The 22,128-nt window shown below is 33.4% G+C and overlaps 2 protein-coding genes across 2 annotated transcripts in view; one reads left to right on the forward strand and one right to left on the reverse strand.

Moving 5' to 3' along the window:
- Nucleotides 1-44: 44 nt before the first annotated feature.
- Nucleotides 45-6,061, reverse strand: ND-MWFE (NADH dehydrogenase (ubiquinone) MWFE subunit). The gene is made up of 3 exons (XM_075312353.1): nucleotides 5,872-6,061; nucleotides 5,245-5,331; nucleotides 45-168 (listed from the first exon to the last, which is right to left on the reverse strand). The coding sequence occupies exons 1-3, from the start codon at nucleotides 5,968-5,970 to the stop codon at nucleotides 142-144; spliced, it is 213 nt and encodes a 70-aa protein (XP_075168468.1). The 5' UTR covers nucleotides 5,971-6,061; the 3' UTR covers nucleotides 45-141.
- A 3,383-nt stretch (nucleotides 6,062-9,444) lies between these two features.
- Nucleotides 9,445-22,128, forward strand: part of TppII (Tripeptidyl-peptidase II) — a 368,289-nt gene continuing 355,605 nt past the window's right edge. Inside the window, exons 1-7 of the mRNA XM_075312350.1 lie at nucleotides 9,445-9,871; nucleotides 9,987-10,118; nucleotides 15,480-15,681; nucleotides 15,753-15,922; nucleotides 16,005-16,137; nucleotides 20,759-21,002; nucleotides 21,655-22,019. Of these exons, the coding sequence (XP_075168465.1) occupies nucleotides 9,692-9,871; nucleotides 9,987-10,118; nucleotides 15,480-15,681; nucleotides 15,753-15,922; nucleotides 16,005-16,137; nucleotides 20,759-21,002; nucleotides 21,655-22,019 (1,426 nt within the window). The 5' untranslated portion in view covers nucleotides 9,445-9,691. The remainder of the gene's footprint in view (nucleotides 9,872-9,986; nucleotides 10,119-15,479; nucleotides 15,682-15,752; nucleotides 15,923-16,004; nucleotides 16,138-20,758; nucleotides 21,003-21,654; nucleotides 22,020-22,128) is intronic.

Below are 22,128 nucleotides of genomic sequence, written 5' to 3' on the forward strand. Positions count from 1 at the left end.
ATAAACTCCCTGCAAACAATAACAGAGACATGACAATTGCAATGTTTTGTTTTCATTTTTCGAAATATTTATTTAATCATTTTTAAATGTTACATTCATCACATTTGTAATTTAAACTACGAATTTGATTATTTAATTATTTTATTTATCGGGAATTTGCTCCAAACCCTGAAATGATACAAAAAAAAACAAATTTTCAAATTAAAAAGTGAAGTAGAAAATTTAATGAAGGGAAAAACATGAAAATTCCACAACACTTGAAGATTTTGCACATCAAGTTCATTGTAATTAAAATTCAAATATATCCCTGTCTTAGAAATAGTATAAAAAAGTAAAAAATGAGACTTATATCCGATGGGTCCAAATTCATACACTCTTCTCAAAGGGTTTGAAGTTTTCGAAGGCCCTGATGTAAAATATAAACTTCAACAATTCATCTAAAGGTGAGTATTAAGTTCGAGTTTAGCCGCTAAAATCGTAATTTTTTAACTAAAGTAAAAACTAAATCAGTAAAAAGCCATAAAAAGCCATAAAATTATACATATTTGTTGCAGATTTCATTATAACTTGATGGGGAATATCCCAAAGCAAATTTTCACAAAGTTTGTATTCCTTAAAATGGATTATTAAAGAAAAGTAATCGTGAAAAAATTACGATTTTAGCGGCTAAACTCGAACTTAATACTCGCCTTAACGGATAAGAATTAAAATCGCAGTCAATTCAGTTTAAGGCTCTAAAGAACATATGTTAAACTGGAGACTTGCCAAACAATAATTTAGATCCTTAAATGCATAGACTCTAATATCAGGCAAATCAGATAAAATCCTGCATTCGTTAAAAATAAAATCTGAGGTCCGTATGGGGTCGGTATGGGCCCAGTCCCTGGGCCACTCTAAGTTAAGGAAAATACATACACAGAAAAAAAATTCACGAAAATTGTTCCAATTAAAATTTTAATTGAGTTTAAAAATTGATGCAACAAATTTTTTAGTTGAAACAAAAATCAACCACAAAAATTAATAGTATCAATTAATGTTTTAATTGGATCAATTAATTTTTTAATTGGCTTTCAATTAATTTCTTAATTGATACTATCATTTCTGACATCTCAATTAAAACATTAATTGGAACAATTAATTTCGTGATTGAATCAGAAAAATTTTTTGTGTGTAGGGAAGGTACCAGTCATTTGCACAATAAATTTAAACTTTAGAAAATGGCTTGCACTCATTCCAAAGAACACGTCCTGGGACAGTTTAGACCACCCCTTAGATAGGTCCTCATAAACCAGTCTCGGTCGACATCTTGAGAACCTGTTTCATTTTGAGCATATGAAAGGAGACAAGTATATACGGCCGTAAGTTCGGCCAGGCCGAATCTTATGTACCCTCCACCATGGATTGCGTAGAAACTTCTACGAAAGACTGTCATCCACAAATTTGAAATCACTCGGATGAAATTTGCTCCTCCAATAGGCTCCAAAACCAAATCTCGGGATCGGTTTATATGGGGGCTATAAATGATTATGGGCTGATATGGACCACTTTTGGCATGGTTGTTAAATATCATATACTACCACCACGTACCAAATTTCAACCAGATCCGATGAATTTTGCTTCTCCAAAAGGCACCGGAGGTCAAATCTGGCGATCGGTTTATATGGGAGCTATATATAATTATGGACTAATAGGAACCAATTCCTGCATGGTTGTTGGATACCATATACTAACATCACGTACCAAATTTCAACCGAATCGGACGAATTTTGCTCTTCCAAGGGGCTCCGGAGGTCAAATCTGGTGATCGGTTTATATGGGGGCTATATATAATTATGGACCGATATGGACCAATTTTTGCATGGTTCTCGGAGACCATATACTAACACCATGTACCAAATTTCAGCCGGATCGGATTAAATTTGCTTCTCTTAGAGGCCTCGCAAGCCAAGTTTGGGGGTCCGTTTATATGGGGGGCTATACGTAAAAGTGGACCGATATGGCCCATTTGTGCCAAGTTTCAAGTCGATAGCTTGTTTCGTTCGGAAGTTAGCGTGATTTCAACAGACGGACGGACCGACGGACGGACCGACGGACATGCTCAGATCGACTCAAAATTTCACCACGACCCAGAATATATATACTTTATGGGGTCTAGATCAATATTTCGATGTGTTACAAACGGAATGACAAAGTTAATATACCCCCCATCCTATGGTGGAGAGTATAAAAATTTTGGAATATGGAATATTTTAGACAAACAAAATTACACTTACAAAATTACTCAAATTTAAAAATTGCGATAACATAAAGCATCGGTACCACTCCTATGACAGGTAAGCCAGTGGCTAATTCCCACTAGAATATTTTTTTTCTTTCACTAAGAAAATGTTTTAGAGCATTTTCTTGATAAAAATTCCGAATACTAGGCTTTTAAAAATCTAGGTCAATATGAACAAAAATCACTCCGAATTTCCTAATTTCTCAAAACGGGAACATTTTTATGGGTTTCAGACCCAGTAGAATCATGGATTCTTTTATATAGGAACTACCGAAAAATTTGGTTGTTTTATATCGGCTATATTTTTCGGTCGTTCCTTTATAGATGAATACATGATTCTAGAGAGACTGAAATCCACAACAACTTACTTTTTTGAGAAAATTGAAATTTCCGTGTCATGCACCACATTTAAAATTTAGATAATTTGGGTAACAGACAATAAAAAAATGAAGACAAATCAAGTAAAAATTATGCCTCCCAAATGCTCCAGAAAGATTTGGGAAATTGATGTAAATGGGGGCTATATCAAAACTTGGACGGATGTGGGTGATTTTGGTTGCATACTTTTGCAGATTAGGGGAAAATCAGATACAGAAGTAGATAAAAAATATATGTGGAGCTATATTAGAAAGTGGATCAAATATATCAGATTTAGTAGGTAGACAATATGCGTTTATCCACAGCTCCATTATAGAAGGAAAGGGAATTTTTTTTTCAATCGAACGGTCCCATCGCCCACTTTACCGCCCCTTCCGACGGTGAGGGCCTCGTCCCCATGACGTAGGGACAGCGTACACACCATGATCCGGACCATGGCGGGGTGAAGGCAGAGGGATTTGACCAGCTACAGAGAAGAACTCATCAGCCGTGTATATTAAAACACAAGATCAAATATTAGGTTATTCAATAAAACTAATGTATTAGTTATCCAAATATGCTAAAATTCTAGACTTCATCATATCAATACTAAGGTTAGTGTCAACTAGATGATAGATTGAATTAAAAATAATGCACATCCTACGAATAGGCTCCACAGAAGCATAATTCGAACGTTGAAAATCAATGTAAAGAAACTGGTAATTCCTAGATGCCCTAAAAGGAACATTTATCCCAAACCCAGATATCAATTCCGAGCATGGAATATCCCCACTAACTAACCTATACATCATCATGGAGCTCCTAAGAGTAGGCAAATTAATCAGCCTCAATCTAGAAGTGTATGAAGGAAGAACAAAGTCACTGTTCCAATGAAGATGTCTCAAAGCGAACAACAAGAACTGCTCCGAACCGATTCTATCCTATCAATATAAACTTCATACTGAGGATCCCACACGATAGATCCATACTCTAGAATGGGCCTAACAAGGGCAGTAAAAAGCCTCTTTGTAATATAAGGGTCCGAAAACTCCTTCGCCCAACGCTTTATGAATTCTAGAACCCCATACGCCTTACTCACCATCGAATCAATATGACCATTAAAATTAAGCCTACGATCCATAACAATGCCATGATCAACAAAAGAATCAACCTCTTCCAATAACGAGCCCCGTATATTATTACAATGGATGTTTTCAAAAAAAAAAAAAAACGTTAATATCCCATTTTTCTCACGAAGCTTAGCAGTTTAGTCATTGACAATCTCTGTCTCACACTTATTCATTATTTTTTTTTAGAAATGTGCATTAAGGATTTCGCTAGATTTTTAGATTTTTAAGTTTTTTTTTTATAGTTTTAGAATTTTTAGTGTTAGTGCCTTAGCAATTTTTGATGTATGTAATTTATATTTTAAATCTCATTATTGCTCTACTTCATATATCTATCAACATATGGCCTATGGGGGCTCAGTTTGATTAAATAAATAAAATAAAATAAATAAATACGAACACCGTTAGATTTGCTTATTCAGAACGTAGAAAACAGCTATAATATTGACCGAAGTTGATACACACGATCAGCTAAGAATAAATCTACACTGTGGAACCCTAGAAGTCTCAGGAATCACCCCAGTTCCATTCAATCAATGAATATAGGGTTAAAAATTTGTTAATACAGTGCACTCGCGGTAACGTAAACACCGCCTAACGTGACCACCGCATAACGTGAACATGCTTTTTCTTACACAAACTACTCCGTAACACTGAAAAGCATTAAATTTGACGTTAAAGGCAGATTCACAATGCCAAATACAATTTCAAATACACCTACGGATTTTTTTTTAGTTATCTAGTTTGGCTTTTTTCGTGAATTTTAATTATTAATTTAAATTGCTTTATAATTCCATACCCACTGATATTTCTACGATCTCTTTTTTTAATTTTTTCATGAAGTTAAATTAAGTTTTTCATATTACTAATATTACTCATATTACTAAATAAAAGACTATCACGCTAGAACGTGTGAAACTTCCGAATATGGCGGTGTTTTGTTCAGAAATTCGCTGCAGTTCGCTATCGTGAACTCTCTTGGTTTTAATTAGATCACGTTATCGCGAGTGCACTATACTGTAATCTAAAAATAATCTATCTCAAATTACAGAACAAATTGTTTTCGGCATCCTGAAGTTAAATATGGATCGAGAGATAAATAAATATGGGGGCATCTGCATATCAATTTATTAAAAAAAAATGTTTAATCTATTGAAGACCTGATTTGATAGCTTATAATAAACTACAGCAAAAAATATCAACAGTTGTAAAAAAATATTCATCTCAATAAACTCCAGGCTACCGATATATAGAAATATATTGTGACGTTCATTTGCACAAAATTAAAAAAGTTAAAAGGTTTTTTTTTTAAATAAAGTTCATCTCAATAAACTCCAGGCTACCGATATATAGGAATATATTGTGACGTTCATTTGCTCAAAATTAAAAAAAGTTAAAAGGTTTGCTTTTTTAAATTCTTCTAGCTATTTTCATAATTCTTCCCAGATTTAATTGTACTTCCCTGGCAACAAAAATACTTACATTCATGTTATAGGGATTATCAGTTAGTCTTCTATCGCGCAAGTACATAACACGATCGAATCTTTCATCCAAGTTCCGACGGTAGGCCTGAAATGTATAATTGATAAAAATCATCATTAAGATCATGTTGTTGGGGTCTAACCCCATTCCGTTTCAAATACAACAATCTCCAATTTAATCAGGTATTAACTCACAATAACTTACTATTGTGATTAGAGGAAATTAGAAATGGCAACAATGGTGTGACTTGTACTGATTTAACTACACTCGATAGAACACCCGTATAGCATGGACAGTCCATACAAACGTTCCATCCAATACCAAATCAATTGGCATTAAAGAGCAAACACCAAAGATCATAAAAATCTTTGTGGGCAACACTTTGTGAAACATATAAACCGTGCCTGCTCATCCAAGTGACATTCGCCATTTGACAAAAAATTGTGTAATTAAAGAAATATAACCGTAACGGGAAGTATTTCTACTTTTTTTTGTGCAAAAGATCCTGTGATTTTCTAAAATAATGTTGAGACAATGTAAAACTATTCAATATTTTCGATTATATAAGAATTGGTCACAACTGGAGATTGTTAGTGATGGTGAATTGATGGGTCAACTAAAACTTACATTGCCCAAAACCAGCTTATGTAGACCATACATAGCGTATGTGGGTATGGACAAAGCCACAGTGATGATGGCAGCAGAAGGTAAGACTTCGAACCACATTTTATTGGGTTTATTTACTGAAGAATTGCCGATAGAAAGCCTCCACACAAACGAGAAAAGATTGGAGTAGTCTTCTTCTTCTTCTCCGTAGTGAGATATAACCAACAGCTGTTAGTGACACAAGGTTGTTTATCGAAAATCGATTACGGTCGATAAACGACTACATAATTATCGATGTAATGAATAAATTAGTGAAGCGTAATGTACGGTATGCCCGGCTAGATTAGTTTGTCGATAAAAAGAGAAGCAACTATAGTAAAATTTCCGCTACTCATAGAAATGCATTGCTTTATTTGATAAAGGTTGGAATGCACCACCAGCCGAATTTTCCGTTACCCTTAAAAAATGCATTTTTCCTTTTTCCGATATTCGGAATTGCAAATCGCAAGAATTTATTTTTCTTAAAACGAAACAATCGATATACTCTCGGACTCCAATCCATTTGTAATTTTAAAATATCACAAGAAATTATACCCTGCCAACATTTTTTGAATTTGGGGGCGCTTCTGAGAATCCCCATTACGTCGAAAACAATTATATACGACATCAAAAACTCGTCGAAAAAGCGCCGTCACTATTGAGAAGTTGTACCACGCCAAGTTACTACGAAAAAGTTTCTCATCAGTGCAATTATTAGGTGCCTATTTAGATCAATTTCGAAGTACGCCCATAAGAACCCCTGCAAACTATCAGAAAAAGTGAATTTTAAGGTAATTGTAGAAGAATCATTGTGGTAAAGTAAAACACGATTGTGTAGATGTTTATTGATTTGATTAAACATTTATAATTTCTTATAAATATAACATTTTTCGGTTTATCTCATCACATTTAACATAATTTTTTGCATTAATAAAAGAATGATGTTGAGTTTTAAGTAGCAAGTTACATATTGCAGCATCTATCAGCCGTTTGTTTATTTTCGATGGAGGCAGCGTGCCTGGAAAAATATTTGAAAAACGATCACTTTATTCTATTTGGAAAGTCGAAAATTGTTCACCATATACCTTTCACAATTTTAAGCGTAATATCTATGTTTTCAGAACTTCATTTTCGTTTTTATTTAAATAAAATTTAACAAGCTGGTTGCGCTTGGCGTTTCACAAAAAATAAAATGGCTCTTCTAACAGTAGTGATGGCAAATTACTTTCATGTACATTTTGTACTTTTTGATATGCTACCCCCATCATAGTTCGCGATGGTTGTGGTGACATTTACGAGTCTGTGGTAGCGATGAGGATGAAATGGAACTTTAAAATGCTGGCAGGGATAGTAATATGAAACTTACGATACCGAATATCAGAGCATGGGGGCTCTGCTAGTATTTCAAAGTTCCATTTCATCCTCATCGCTACCACAGACTCGTAAATATCACTACAACAATCGTCAACTATGATGGGGAACCATATCAAAAAGTACAAAATGTACATGAAAGAATTTTTCCATCACTATTGTTAGAAGAGCCATTTTATATTTTGTGAAACGCCAAGCGAAACTAGCTTATTATAATTTATTTAAATAAAAATTAAAATAAAGTGCTGACAATATAGTTATTACGCTTAAAATTGTGAAAGATGGTGAACAATTTTCGTCTTTCCAAATGGAATAAATTGATTGTTTTTTCAGATATTTGTACAGACATGCTGCCTCCATCGAAAATAAACAAACAGCTGATAGATGCTGCAATATGTAACTTGCTACGTGTAAATCAACACAGTTCTTCTCAGTTCAAATTCAAAAAATGTTCCCTGCCAGCATTTCAAACCCTGCCAGCATTTCAAAGTTCCATTTCATCCTCATCGCTACCTCAGACTCGTAAATGTCACCACAACCATCGCGAACTGTGATGGGGGAAGCATATCAAAAAGTACAAAATGTACATGAAAGTATTTTGCCATCACTACTGTTAGAAGAGCCATTTTATTTTTTGTGAAACGCCAAGCGCAACCAGCTTGTTATATTTTATTTAAATAAAAACGAAAATAAAGTTCTGAAGACATAGATATTACGCTTAAAATTGTGAAAGGTATATGGTGAACAATTTTCGACTTTCCAAATAGAATAAAGTGATCGTTTTTCAAATATTTTTCCAGGCACGCTGTCTCCATCGAAAATAAACAAACTGGCTGATAGACGCTGCAATATGTACTTGTTACTTAAAACTCAACATCATTCTTTTATTAATGCAAAAAATTATGTTAAATGTGATGAGATAAACCGAAAAATGTTATATTTATAAGAAATTATAAATGTTTAATCAAATCATTAAACATCTACACAATCGTGTTTTACTTGACCAAAATGATTCTTCTAAAATTATCTTAAAATGCACTTTTTCCGATAGTTTGCAGGGGTTCTTATTGGCGTCCTTCGAAATTGATCTAAATAGGCACCTAATAATTGCACTGATGAGAAACTTTTTCGTAGTAACTTGGCGTGGTACAACTTCTCAATAGTGACGGCGCTTTTCCGACGAGTTTTTGATGTCGTATATGATTGTTTTCGACGTAGTGGGGATTCTCAGAAGCGCCCCCAAATTCAAAAAATGTTGGCAGGGTTGGCAGGGGGATTGCTACATGTTTGTTTACGAAAGGTCCTTGAGGCGTTATTATCGATTGTTTACATATTTGCTTTCACATGAAATACACTACAAAACTGTGTTATCTGCACGCAATCGAAATTTCCGGGCTTTACGAAAACGCTGTGAGATGTTGTTATCGATTGATTACATTTTGTTCCTATATAAAACCACATGGCATATATTTTATGTGAGTACAATATAAATAATCGATAACTATGTCTCGCGAAACTTTCGTAAGGAAAAGCACCGAAGCATATCTTTGTTTACGAAAGGTCCTTGAGGCGTTACTATCGATTGTTTACATATTTGCTTTCACATGACATACACTACAAAACTGTGTTATCTGCACGCAATCGAAATTTCCGGACTTTACGAAAACGCTGTGAGATATTGTTATCGATTGATTACATTTTGCTCCTATATAAAACCACATGGCATATATTTTATGTGAGTACAATATAAATAATCGATAACTATGTCTCGCGGAACTTTCGTAAGGAAAAGCACCGAAGCATATCTAATGGGTAGCGGAAGCACATATGGCAAAATTTCTATTAAAATATCGCTGCCCAAAATAAATTCATTAAAAACAAAAATTTCATTTGACATTGTTATCTACTATTTGACATTGACAAAAATTTACCTTTAGACGATGTTATCGATTGATTATATTTCTCCCATAAGAAAAATAAGACTAAACTGTCTTATTGACAAGCAACAGGATATTCCGATGGTGCTGCGTACCTGACTGGAGAAAAAGTTTTTTTTTTCGATATTAGAGCTTAATACCGACCTTGAACTTTGAAAGTTCAGCAAAAGAACAAAATGTGAAGGGGTTATAATAACTGAAAAACCATTGTCATCTGTCAAATGTGTCACTTGGTGCCACTGTCAAAACTGACATCGTCACCCCGCACACCGTTGCAACAATTTATTCATTGGAACAAAAGTTATTAAACAATTGGGAGAGAGATCGAACTCCTAATACCAATAACTACAATACTTCAAACAAAAATTTTTTTAACATATCTAGCAAATCCACATTGCCTTTGCAATATCTCAGCAAAACGGCTAAGGTCCACAATACCACCAGAAGAAAAACAAATTCCAGCTTTCACAGTAGAAGAAACGCCGAATTCAACAATGACCAAATTTAGCAGTGATGTAGGAGTTGTGGAGACCCCATTTCCAACTGCAGCCTTAGTGCCCAAAGCTGAAACGGGAGTTGTGAATTTTCTGCAAAAATATCCTGAATTTGATGGGCGAGATGTTACGATTGCCATTCTCGATTCAGGTGTTGATCCAAGAGCAAGCGGTCTGGAGGTTAGAATCATCATCCATTGTCACATACATATGAACTTGCATATAAGATAAATGCTGAGCAATGATATTTGACTTTTTGTGTTGTTTTGTTAAAACAAAAAACATTTTTTTGCAGACCTTGTGTGATGGAAAAACTGTTAAGGTCATCGAACGTTTCGATTGTACGGGATGCGGTGATGTACTGATGAAGAAAGTCAAGCCGGATGACAAAGGATGTCTTACCGGTCTTTCCGGGAGACAATTGAAGGTACGTTGTTTGCGAGTGTTTGTGTGTGTGCGAATGTGTGTTCTTGTTGTTGTATTCTTCATTTGTTCATGCTATTTACTTTGGCTTAAATATGTAATTTGTTGTTGTCATAATTTTCTAAAAAAAATTGTTTACAATGCAGTAATATGTTTTATGAGATAAGGCGACCAGATGTTGAGATTTTTCAATTACAATTTTCAATATTTTTTTCGCTAGTAGAAATGGTGGATAATAAAAAAATTGTCAAAGCGATACTAGAAAAACTATAAAAACTTGTACCTATAACGAAATATGGATAAATGGGTGATTCAAAAATAACAATAAAGTTTTCTATCTATGGTGATTACAAACGAAAGTGTCATAAAATCCTTGCTTTCGTCATCCAATTGGAAAATTTCCAACTGGTAGTTAAAAGGACCAAATTGGCAAACCTATTTGAATACTTATAATATTTGGTTGTTCCGATAGATATTCATATATGAATATAGAGAGTATATATACTCTCAATACCTCATATGGCAAGGGATAGGTAAGGTTAGGTTGCAGCCCGATATTTCAGGCTCATTTAAACTATTCAGTCCATTGTGATACAGTGGTGGAGGAAGGGATGATAGTATAACCTAACACGAAAATTAAAAATGGTAACGATATTTAATTTAAAAAGTTTTTGTCAAAATTTTACTTCTATAGAAAATTTTGTCAAAAGTTTATTTCTATAGAAAATTTTGTCAAAATTTTATTCCTATGGAAAATTTTCTAAAAATTATATTTCTATAGAAAATTTTCTCAAAATTATATTTCTATAGAAAATTTTCTCAAGATTTTATTTCTATAGAAAATTTTCTCAAAATTTTATACCTATTGAACTTTTTTTCAAAATGTTACTTCTATAGAAAATGTTCTCAAAATGTTATTTTTATAGACAATTTTGTCAAAATTTTATTTTTATAGAAAATGTTGTCAACATTTTATTTCTGTATCAAAATTTTATTTAATTTTAACAAACAAAAAGAATGAATATAGAGGAAGCAAGCTCAAAACAAAATTTTATTTCCATAGAGATTTTTTTTTTCAAAATTTTATTTCTATAGAAAATTTTGTCAACATTTTATTTCTATAGAAAATGTTGTCAATATATTATTTCTATAGAAAATTTTGTCAAAATTTTATTTCTATAGAAAATTGTGCAAAATTTTATTTCTATAGAAAATTGTGCAAAATTTTATTTGTTTGTTTGTTTATTCATTCAATATAATACAAAGGCCTAGTGGCAAATATAGTGTATTACACAGTAATAAATCATAACCATAGGCTACAGAAAAAAACTTTAAAATTAAAATCCTTACAACTAAATAAATACACATCACAACCAGTTTCCCAAATCTAATACACTGAAATAATAATAATTATTTCTAAAGAAAATTTTCGCAAAATTTTATTTCTTTTTTCATTCGTTTTGTTTTAATATTGTTGGTTTTGTTCTTTAAGCATTGTTGTTGTTTTTTGATTTCAGCTTAAAATCATGCATTGACTAAACTGCAAGTGTAGCTTAAACAACAAAGGAAAAGAAAAATTTTGTTTCTATAGAAAATTTTCGCAAAATTTTATTTCTATAGAAAATTTTGACAAAATTTTATTTTTATGACAATTTTCTACAAAATTTTATTTCTATAGAAAATTTTATTTTTATGGACATTTTTTACAAAATTTTATTTCTATAGAAAATTTTGTCAACATTTTATTTCTGTATCAAAATGTTATTTCTATAAAAAAATTTGTTAAAATTTTTTTGTATAGAAAATTTTGTCAAAATTTTTTTCTATAGAAAATTTTGTAAACATTTTTCTCTATAGAAAATTTTGTCAACATTTTTTTTTTTCTGTAGAAAATTTTATCAATTTTTTTCTATAGAAAATTTTATCAATTTTTATATCTATAGAAAATTCTGTCAAAATTTTATTTCTATAGAAAATTTTGTGAAAATGTTAGGTTAGGTGGCAGCCCGATGTATCAGGCTCACTTAGACTATTCAGTCCACTGTGATACCGCAGTGGTGAACGTCTCTCTTATCACTGAGTGCTGCCCGTTTCCATGCTAAGCTCAATGACAAGGGTCCATTTTTATAGCCGAGTCCGAATGGCGTTCCACATGCAGTGAAACCACTACCCAGTCAGAAAAAAACCATCGGAAAAGCGTTGTAAAAGCGTTGTGAACGGTTGATACACGGTGGGAAAAGGCGTTGTTACAACCCCAAAATGATAACATCATTCCACGGTGTATCGATTGTATTTAACAACGTTTTCAAAGCGTCATGAAAACAATATTTTATACGCTTTTCCGATGGTTTAACGAACGCTTTGACAACCCCAAAATGATAACATCGTTATACGGTGTATCGATGGTTTTTACAACCATTAAAAAGCACTGAAAAACAAAATTTCATACGTCTTTCCAATTGTTTCTAGAAGATTTTGTCAAAATTTTATTTCTATAGAAAATTTTGCCAAAATGTTATTTCTATAGAAAATATTGTCAAAATGTTATTTCTGCCCGCCTTGCATACACAGGGTCTTGGGTTCCAAACCAGATTCGACCAAACACCAAAATGTTTTTTTTTTCAGCGCTGGATAATCCCAACTCGTTAATGCTGGTGACATTTCTGAGTGTTTCAAAACTTCTCTAAGTGGTTTCACTGCAATGTGTAACGCCGTTCGGACTAGGATATAAAAAGGAGGTCCCTTGTCGTTGAGCCTAACATAGAATTGAGCAGCACTCAGTGATAAGAGAGAAGTTCCCCACTGTGGTAACACAATGGACTGAATAGTCTAAGTGAGCCTGATACATCGGGCTGCCACCTAAGATAACCTAACCTAGAATTAGATTGAATCGATTTTGCAATGTCCGTCTCCCTGTCTCACACTGGTGTATTTGGAACACGGTTGCCACAATTGGTAGAATTCTAGCAAAAATGGTAAATTTTTGACTGCTTGATAGACTTGTAGGATGTTCAATGTTTTGGTAGATTTTGCAAAATATTCCTCTCCAACTAAGAGGTAGTTTATAAATAGAAATAAAATTTTCACAAAATTTTCCATAGAAATAAAATGTTGACAAAATTGTCTATAGAAATAAAATCTTGACAACATTTTCTATAGAAATAAAATTTGGACAAAATTTTCTATAGAGATAGGATTTTGACAAAATTTTTGTGAAAAAAAGTAATTATGTCTAACAAAATTTCTTCAATTAGTCGATAAATAAGTACTTATATTTGGGTTTTGGCGTGATGTCAGCGTTTAGTTTAGTTAAAACTTTCTACAATTGCCTCATTTGTAAAATTAACCAAAATTGTTGTTCCTAGTTGTTTCACTGTTAATGTACACATTCACTTTATATGATAAAGGAACATTATCCTATTATAAATCAATTCATATCAACAATAATACATCCATTACTCATTAAAAACCATTGGACATTGATGGAACATGCATTTTCAACGACAATTTTATGGAAAATTTACTATTTAAAAACCGTCAATTAATTTGTTTAGCAAGCGTTGTTTCAACGTTGGCTTCCAACGCTGTTACAACGCTCAATATTTATAACCATCGTAAATTTCTGACTGGGCGGGCATGCTAACCATTGCACCACGGTAGAAAATTTTCTCAATATTTTATTTCTATAAAATTTTTTTTTAAATTTTATTTCTATAGAAAATTTTCCCAAAATTTTATTTCTATCGAAAATTTTGTCAAAGTTTTAATTCTATAGAAAATTTTGTGAAAATATTATTTCTATCGAAAAATTTGTCAAAATGTTATTTCCATAGAAAAATTTGTGAAAATTTTATTTCTATAGAAAATTTTGTCAACATTTTACTTCTATACAAAATTTTGTCAAAGTTTCATCTCTATAGAAAATTTTGTCAAAATTTTATTTCGCAAACAAAATTTTCTTAAAATTTTATTTCTATACAAAATTTCATCTCTATAGAAAATTTTGCCAATTTTATTTCTATAGAAAATTTTTTCAAAATTTTATTTCTATAGAAAATTTTTTCAAAATTTTGTTTCGCAAACAAAATTTTCGCAAAATTTTATTTCTATAGAAAATTTTCCCAAAATTTTATTTCCATAGAATTTTATTTTCAAAATTTCATTTCCAAAGAAAATTATGTCAAAATTTTATTTTTATAGAAAATTTTGTCAAAATTTTATTTTTATATAAAATTTTATTTCTATCTAATTATACAATTATTTGTCGAGCTTTATGGACAGATATAGATTAAGGAACATGGTTAATAGAGTCATTGAAAAGAAAACGCCAGATACAAATCTATACACGCCTGGACTGTACATGTTTCGGTTCGGGCGAATGAACCTTTCCACAGTCTTTAGTATAGATCTGGCTGGGAGAGATAACTCAATATTGGGCCCTTTATGCTAACTCCTTATGGAGAAAACATTGGGGAAATTTGCTCTTACAAATTGAATCATCTTTTCTCCCACTGTACATCATCTTTTCATATAACTTACAAGTCCCTTAGTCTTATTTTTATTTCGTTTTGTTACATAGTAATGCGACAACACGAAATTTATTTTTAGAAAGTTAATTTGTTAGAATTCACCTAAGTGGTTAACAGTCGAACAATGCTTATTGTTTCTACTGGTTTCCAGGATACAACAACAATTCTAACGCGTACATTAGTAGTGTTTTTCCTAGTTTTACGACGGGCTCATCGTTGCTTATTATATTTCATGTTAGCCTGATACCGAAAACAGGCAATTGACGTCCAAATGCATTATATCTAATTATACAATTATTTTTGTAAGAGGAAGTTTCCCAAATGTTTTCTCCACAAGGAATTATCATAAAGGGCCCAAAATTGAGTTATCTCTCCCAGCCAGATCTATACTAAAGGCTGTGGAAAGGTTTGGACGTCAATTGCCTGTTTTCGGTATCAGGCTAACATGAAATATAAAAATTTAATTTCTATAGAAAATTTTGTCAACATTTTATTTCTATAGGAAAATTTCTTAAAAATTTTATTTCTAAGAAAATTTTGTGAAAATTTTATTTCTATAGAAAATTTCTTAAAAATTTTATTTCTATAAAAATTTTTTTAAAAATTTTATTTCTATAGAAAATTTTTTATTTCAATTTTATTTCTATCGAAAATTTTCGCAAAATCAATTTTTTCTATTTTAGAAAATTAAATTTTCGATTTTAAAGATTACGAAAGGATGAATTTGTTTTGAATGAAATACATACACCTGCAACTTCAGTGAAGATATAGAAAATTATTGTCATGGTAGACAATGATGTTATAACATAATTCTTACTCTCCTTTTATCTCTTTAGTTAACATCTGAAATGATTGCCAACAATACTGGCGCCAATGGTGAATTCCGTGTGGGTCTCAAACGATTCTATGACTTATGCCCATCCAAGGTACGCGAGAATTTGACCAATGCTCGCAAACTCAAAGAATGGGATGGTTTACATAAAACTGCCATTGCTGAGATCTCTAGAAAAATAAATGAATTTGATGCACAAAATCCAGGTGATAAAACAAACCAAAAAGCTAATACTAGTAGCTTATATTTTTATTTGTTTTTCAATATATCTTTGTAGATTCTTCCAAATTATCATGGGATAAAAAACTCATTAAAGAAGACTTAGACAATACCTTAGAAATGCTCAATGCCTATGAAAAATATTATCCAGATATAAAAACCGCATTTGATTGTATTTTATATGAAACACAAAATGGTTGGCAATGTGTCATTGATATAACGGAGAAGGTATTATGCACTTTTATTTAAATTTAATTTAATTTTTAGGGTGTTTAAAGTTTGCATTGCTTTTTGTTTTTTTTGCCACTAGGGTGACTTGGAAAATGCACTACACATTGGAGAATACACGAAGACCCATGAAATCAAGAATGTTGATGATTATCTATCGATTTCAGTCAATGTCCATGATGAAGGAGATGTTTTGGAAATTGTTGGAATGTGTTGTAAGTATTTAATTAACAAATATTATGGCATGTTGTACGAGGGTGACTCTTATACTCCGGGATTGGAGCATAAAAAAAACTTTTGTTGGATTTAGCTGGAAGAACCCAAACAATTGACTGCTCTACGTGTGACAGCTTTCGATCGAAACACTTCGATCGTATTTTATGGAGGGTTTTTTTTACCGAGCCTTTTTTGAGGAATTGTTTTGATCGAACAAATTTTTTTGACGGTCAAATTTTCATACAATATGCTGGTCCCACTAATGCCTAAGATTGTCTTAATCTCACGATAGGTCATATCAATTGTCACACAACATCAATGGTTTCCGGAACAACAACTGATTTTTGACTATCTTCACGAAATTCGCCTTGTAGTGATCTACGACCTCGGTGGAATTCTCGTTACCCAGGATAAACACTGGTCCTTGACGGAAATGCATCGCCAAAAAATGAATTAGGTTCATCGATGTACTGTTGTTGAGTTATTCCACGTCGAAAGTTGTAAAAAACAATAGCATGAAAATATTCAGATTTAATTCCATTTTTGGGGCGAGATGAATCATTAAAGTTTCTGTAAACAACACAAATAGCGCTCTTATGCCAAAACGTTCTGAGTACATACAACCTCAAAACTGTTAAGGTTTAGGATAGTATCGTCAGTTGGCATATTGCAACACTACCGAAATATAAAAGGCAACCTTCGTAATATTAAAGTTCTGGAAGAACAGACGGCTAGAATTGGAATTCTCTGTGGATCTGAGTAGGTTTAATAGGACAAGCAAAACGTGACAAGTGTCATGTGACCCTTGAGTAGCGCTTCATAGAAATCGTGGTCGATCTAAGTTTTTATATTTCTATACATATTCCAGACCCATCGGCTCCTGGAATTTGGCAAGATGTGCCTCAATTTGAACCAAGTTTGAAGCAACCACTATGCACATAACACTGCGAACAAAACGAACGCCACTAAAAGAATCGTATTGTTATACCCAGCACCACAGAATGGTGACGGGGGTATAATAAGTTTGTCATTCCGTTTGTAAAACATCGAAATATCGATTTCCGACTATATAAAGTATATATATTCTTGATCAGGGAGAAATGCTAAGACGATGTAACCATTTCCGTCTGTCTGTCTGGCTGTCAGTCTGTCTGTCTGTTGTAATCACGCTACAGTCTTCAATAATGAAGCAATCGTGCTGAAATTTTGCACAAACTTGTCTTTTGTCTGAAGGCAGGTCAAGTTCGAAGATGGGCTATATCGGTCCAGGTTTTGGTATAGTCCCCATATAAACCGACCTCCCGATTTGGGGTCTTGAGCTTATAGAAACCGTAGTTTTTATCCAATTTGCCTGAAATTGGAAATCCAGAGGTATTTTTGGACCACAAAGAGGTGTGCCAAAATTGGGGAGTATCGGTCCATGTTTTGGTATAGCCCCCATTTAGACCGATCTCCAGATTTTATTTCTTGGGCTCCTAGAAACTGTATTTACTATCCGATTTGCATGAAATTTGAAATCTAGAGGTATTTTATGACCATAAATAGGGGTGTCGAAAATGGGGAGTATCGGTTAATGTTTTGGTATAGCCCCCATATAGACCGATCCCCCGATTTTACTTCTTGGGCGTCTAGATACTATATTTTCTATCCGATTTGCTTGAAATTGAAAATCTAGAGGTATTTTAAGATCACAAATAGGTGTGTCGAAAGTGGGTAGTATCGGTCCCAGTTTTGATATATCTCCCATATAAAGTGATCCCCCGATTTGGGGTCCTTAGCTTCTAGAAACCGTAGTTTTTATTCGATTTGCCTAAAATTGGAAATCTAGATGTATTTTACGACCACAAATAGGTGTGCAGACTGATCGCCCGATTTTAGATTTCGTAGTTTTTACCCAATTTGTCTGAAATTTGAATTCTAGAGGTATTTGAGGAACATTAAGAGGTGTGCCGAAAATTTTGAGTATTGGTCCATGCTTTGCTATAGCCCCCATATAGACCTAACTCCCGGATTTAGTTCTTAGGCTGCTAGAATTTGTATTTTTTATCCACTTTGCCTGAAAATATAAATATACTGGTATTTTTGACCCTCAAAAATTTGTATCCCATTTATTTCTACCGGTCCATTATGTAAGACATTTATCGATCGACCGATTTCACTTCTTGAGGGTATAGCAGGATCATATCAATTGCTTGAAACTAATAGTAAAACTTCCAGATTTTACTCCTCGTTATCATTTAAATAATGACGGTAAAAATCTACGGATTTAAGATTTCAAATCAAGGCTTTTTTCATCATTTACACGATATGTTTATGATTTCTCTAGAATTCAAACAGAATTGGTTCTTATAAATACAGAATCTAATCTGGTATTCATAGGTAGAATCTTTAAATTTATCTTCGGGAAGTGTACTGGTCCTACATATATTATCAAGATACCCGCACCGATGAAGAGTTTTCAAAGGAAACTATTATATTTGATTCATGGTGGTGGGTATTTAAGAGTCGGCCCGGCCGAACTTACTACTGTATATACTTGCTTATCCTTCAAAAATCCAGTTTGTACCGAACATTCAACTACCAAAACAATATATTGTTGCTTGGTACGTATAAGGATACTTATAGGTACCACGCCTGTGACAAACATCAGGGCCTCTAGAATACTTATCAAAAATTTAAACTATTTTCTATTAAAAATTAAAGAAAACTCTATATTTACAAACAAATATCTATATATGCATTTTGTGCGTCATAGAACCCTCCACCTACAATAAATAATCGAAAAATATCGTAGAGATAACCTCTCTACCATCCTTTTTTATTGTAGGTCACACGGGACCTCAACACGCTGGTATCGCTTCCGGTGTTATCACATACACAAGGGTTAAGTGAATATATTTGATTCGTTAACCACTTTTCAAAGCATTGAAGGTATTCGCTAGCATACTTTATAATGAACATAAGCCACATGAAAATGAGCCCCAACAAAATGAAAATAGACCTCAAAATAAAATTAGGGCTTATTTGCTGCTTTGATTCAAAAGATCAAAGTTGAAGTTTCAAGAAAAAACTTACTGAGAACTAATATCTTGGGAATGGCATTAGCCCACATTGGACAGAGTCCAAAGTGTATGGCCAAAGGCTATCCATGTATAAACCAAATATGGTGCGATACAATGCTGTTCAGAACAACATTATTATTGGCAAATCCCACAATTCGAAAATAGACCCCACTTGAAAACGAAGCACAATCCCGAAAAGGAAATTGGAGTTAGGTAAGATATAATGGCACCCCGATATTTCTGGCTCATTTAGACTATTCAGTCCATTGTGATACCACATTCGTGAACTCCTATCTTATCACTGAATGCAGTCCGATTGTATGTTTGGCTCAATGACAAGGGACCACCTTTTTCTAGCCGAGCCTGAACGGCATTCCAGACTGTGTTCAAACCTCTTAGAGAAGCTTTGCAACACTCAGAAATGTCACCAGCATTACTGGGAGGGGATAATGCAGAGCTGAAAAACTTTCTTGGTGTTTAGTCGAAACTAGGATTGAATCCATAACTTTCTGTATATACGGCCAGTGTTGCCAGTATTTTGCTGGATCTTCTCCCCAAATTTGGATGCTTTGGTTCCCAAAAATCCCCCATAAATTAATATTCCTCACAAAAATCCCCAATACGGTTTTGACAAGTTTTTATGAAAAAAAAAAAATTAAAAAAAAAATTTAGGCTCTCGGTAGAAAATCGGTAATAATTAAAAAATTGAAAAAATATAAAATTTATTCTAATACTAGCTTGCGAGCTCCAATAAGATCAAGATTTCGAAAGCCAACACGAAAAATGAAAATGGGAGTTCGGTCACCATGTATTTATGGAAGAAAATTTATTTCTGAAAAGTCAAGTAATAAGATTGGGTGGTAGATAAATATAAATGTGGACCATTTTCATCATTTATACATTTATGGAATATATTGTCAAAATCAGTTATGAAGACTGATGAGAGGGCAAAATTTTTACCCGAGTCTTTATAAAATGACTAAGTAACATGCCTTAACCTAGCTGAGTAAAATTATAAACTAGCACTTGGACCCCCAAAATGAAATCCTGTGTCCTGTAGAATAAACAGAACATCTTGAAAATCATTATTGCAACCAGATTTATTATACTGAATGGATTTCGAAGAAATCCTCACAAAAATCCCCAAATTTATGGAAATTCCCCACCACATACCCAAGTCACCAACTTAAAATTTTCGTCCCTATCCCCAATTTGGGTAAACATCTCCAATACTGGGAACACTGTACACGGCGGATATGCTAACCATTGCACCAGGTTGACTCTCAAGGGTTTATTTTCATTGGAAATATTAGAATATATTTTCATAATGCAAACGGGTCAGAAATTTTGTGTTGTTGTTTTTCATATAATTTGTGGTACTATTTCATTTAGGTTTTGGGGCTAATTTTCAAGGGGCGCATATTCATAGCGCCGTAAAATACGGAGGACAAATAATGGACATATCAAGTCCACCCAAAGTATTGAAACTCTATATTCGAATTTTATATTATCCCTTTCCACAAAGCCACAACAATTTATTTTTTCTTTAATTTTGCAGCTTCTCATGGTACCCATGTGGCTTCCATTGCCAGTGGCAATCATTCTTCCAGCGATCTCAATGGTGTAGCACCCAATGCCAAAATAGTCTCCTTAACAATTGGTGATGGACGTTTGGGTTCAATGGAGACTGGTACAGGTCTGGTTCGAGCAATGATGAAAATTATGGAACTATGTCGTACGGGCCGTAAAGTGGATGTTATCAATATGAGTTATGGTGAACATTCACATTGGTCCAATTGTGGGTAAGATATAAGCAACATTATGATTCTATTTCTTCTATTTCCAGTTGCTTAGCACCTAATTAAAATACTATCTTTTATGAGATTTCCTTTGAATTCTTTTACAATAAAATTCCAATTTCATTTCAAACAACAACAAAAATAAAAAACGAAAACTCGAAACAAACGAACCATTATAAATCAAGAAACCCTGATGCAATTGATAAAAAGCGACGTAGAAAAAGAAAACCTTACTTAAGGTAATTGTTTGTTTCACGTTGACTGCACTTTTCCTTTTCCATGTATGTGCGTGTGTTTGTGGTTACTTTTTTATCTGTGTTTGTGTATTAATCCTCCCCAACATGTAGCAAGAAAATAAACCAACACAAATCAAACCTCAATGACAGTCCTTTATACTCCCTACCAAGTTGTGGTTAAGAGAGTACCATCACAAAAACAAACACACATACACCCACACCAAACCATATTTCACTTAACCACAGAAGAGAATCCAAAGGAAATTTCCAAAAGTATTTTATCCAATGTTAAACACATTTCCTTTGACTTTGGTTAGCTAAAGCTGATGCATTTTCCAAGAACGAAAGGAAAAAAATAGTTTTCATTTGTCCATTTGCTTTCTTGTTTTTTTTTCGCCCCCCACATTCTTCTTGTTTAGCCGCATCGGTGAACTTATGAGCGAAGTGGTTAATAAGTATGGTGTTGTATGGGTGGCCTCGGCCGGTAATCATGGTCCAGCTTTATGCACAGTGGGTACACCACCGGATATTGCTCAACCCAGTTGCATTGGTGTGGGTGCCTATGTTTCACCCCAAATGATGGAAGCTGAATATGCCTTACGTGAAAAACTACCGGGCAATTGTTATACTTGGACTTCTCGTGATCCCTGCATTGATGGTGGTCAAGGCGTAACGGTATGTGCTCCGGGTGGAGCTATTACCTCAGTGCCACAATTTACTATGAGTAAATCTGTGCTTATGAATGGTACTTCCATGGCAGCACCTCATGTTGCCGGAGCAATAGGTAAGTACCAAGGGTATTAGAAGAATTGTATGCTGATGGCCGGCAAGAGGGATTAATGCAACACTTGAATAAAAACATCTTTCCATACCATTTCCAAGAATTACTTCAT

The sequence above is a fragment of the Haematobia irritans genome, chromosome 5 (assembly GCF_050003625.1).
Source record: "Haematobia irritans isolate KBUSLIRL chromosome 5, ASM5000362v1, whole genome shotgun sequence".
NCBI classification, from domain to species: Eukaryota; Metazoa; Arthropoda; class Insecta; order Diptera; family Muscidae; genus Haematobia; species Haematobia irritans.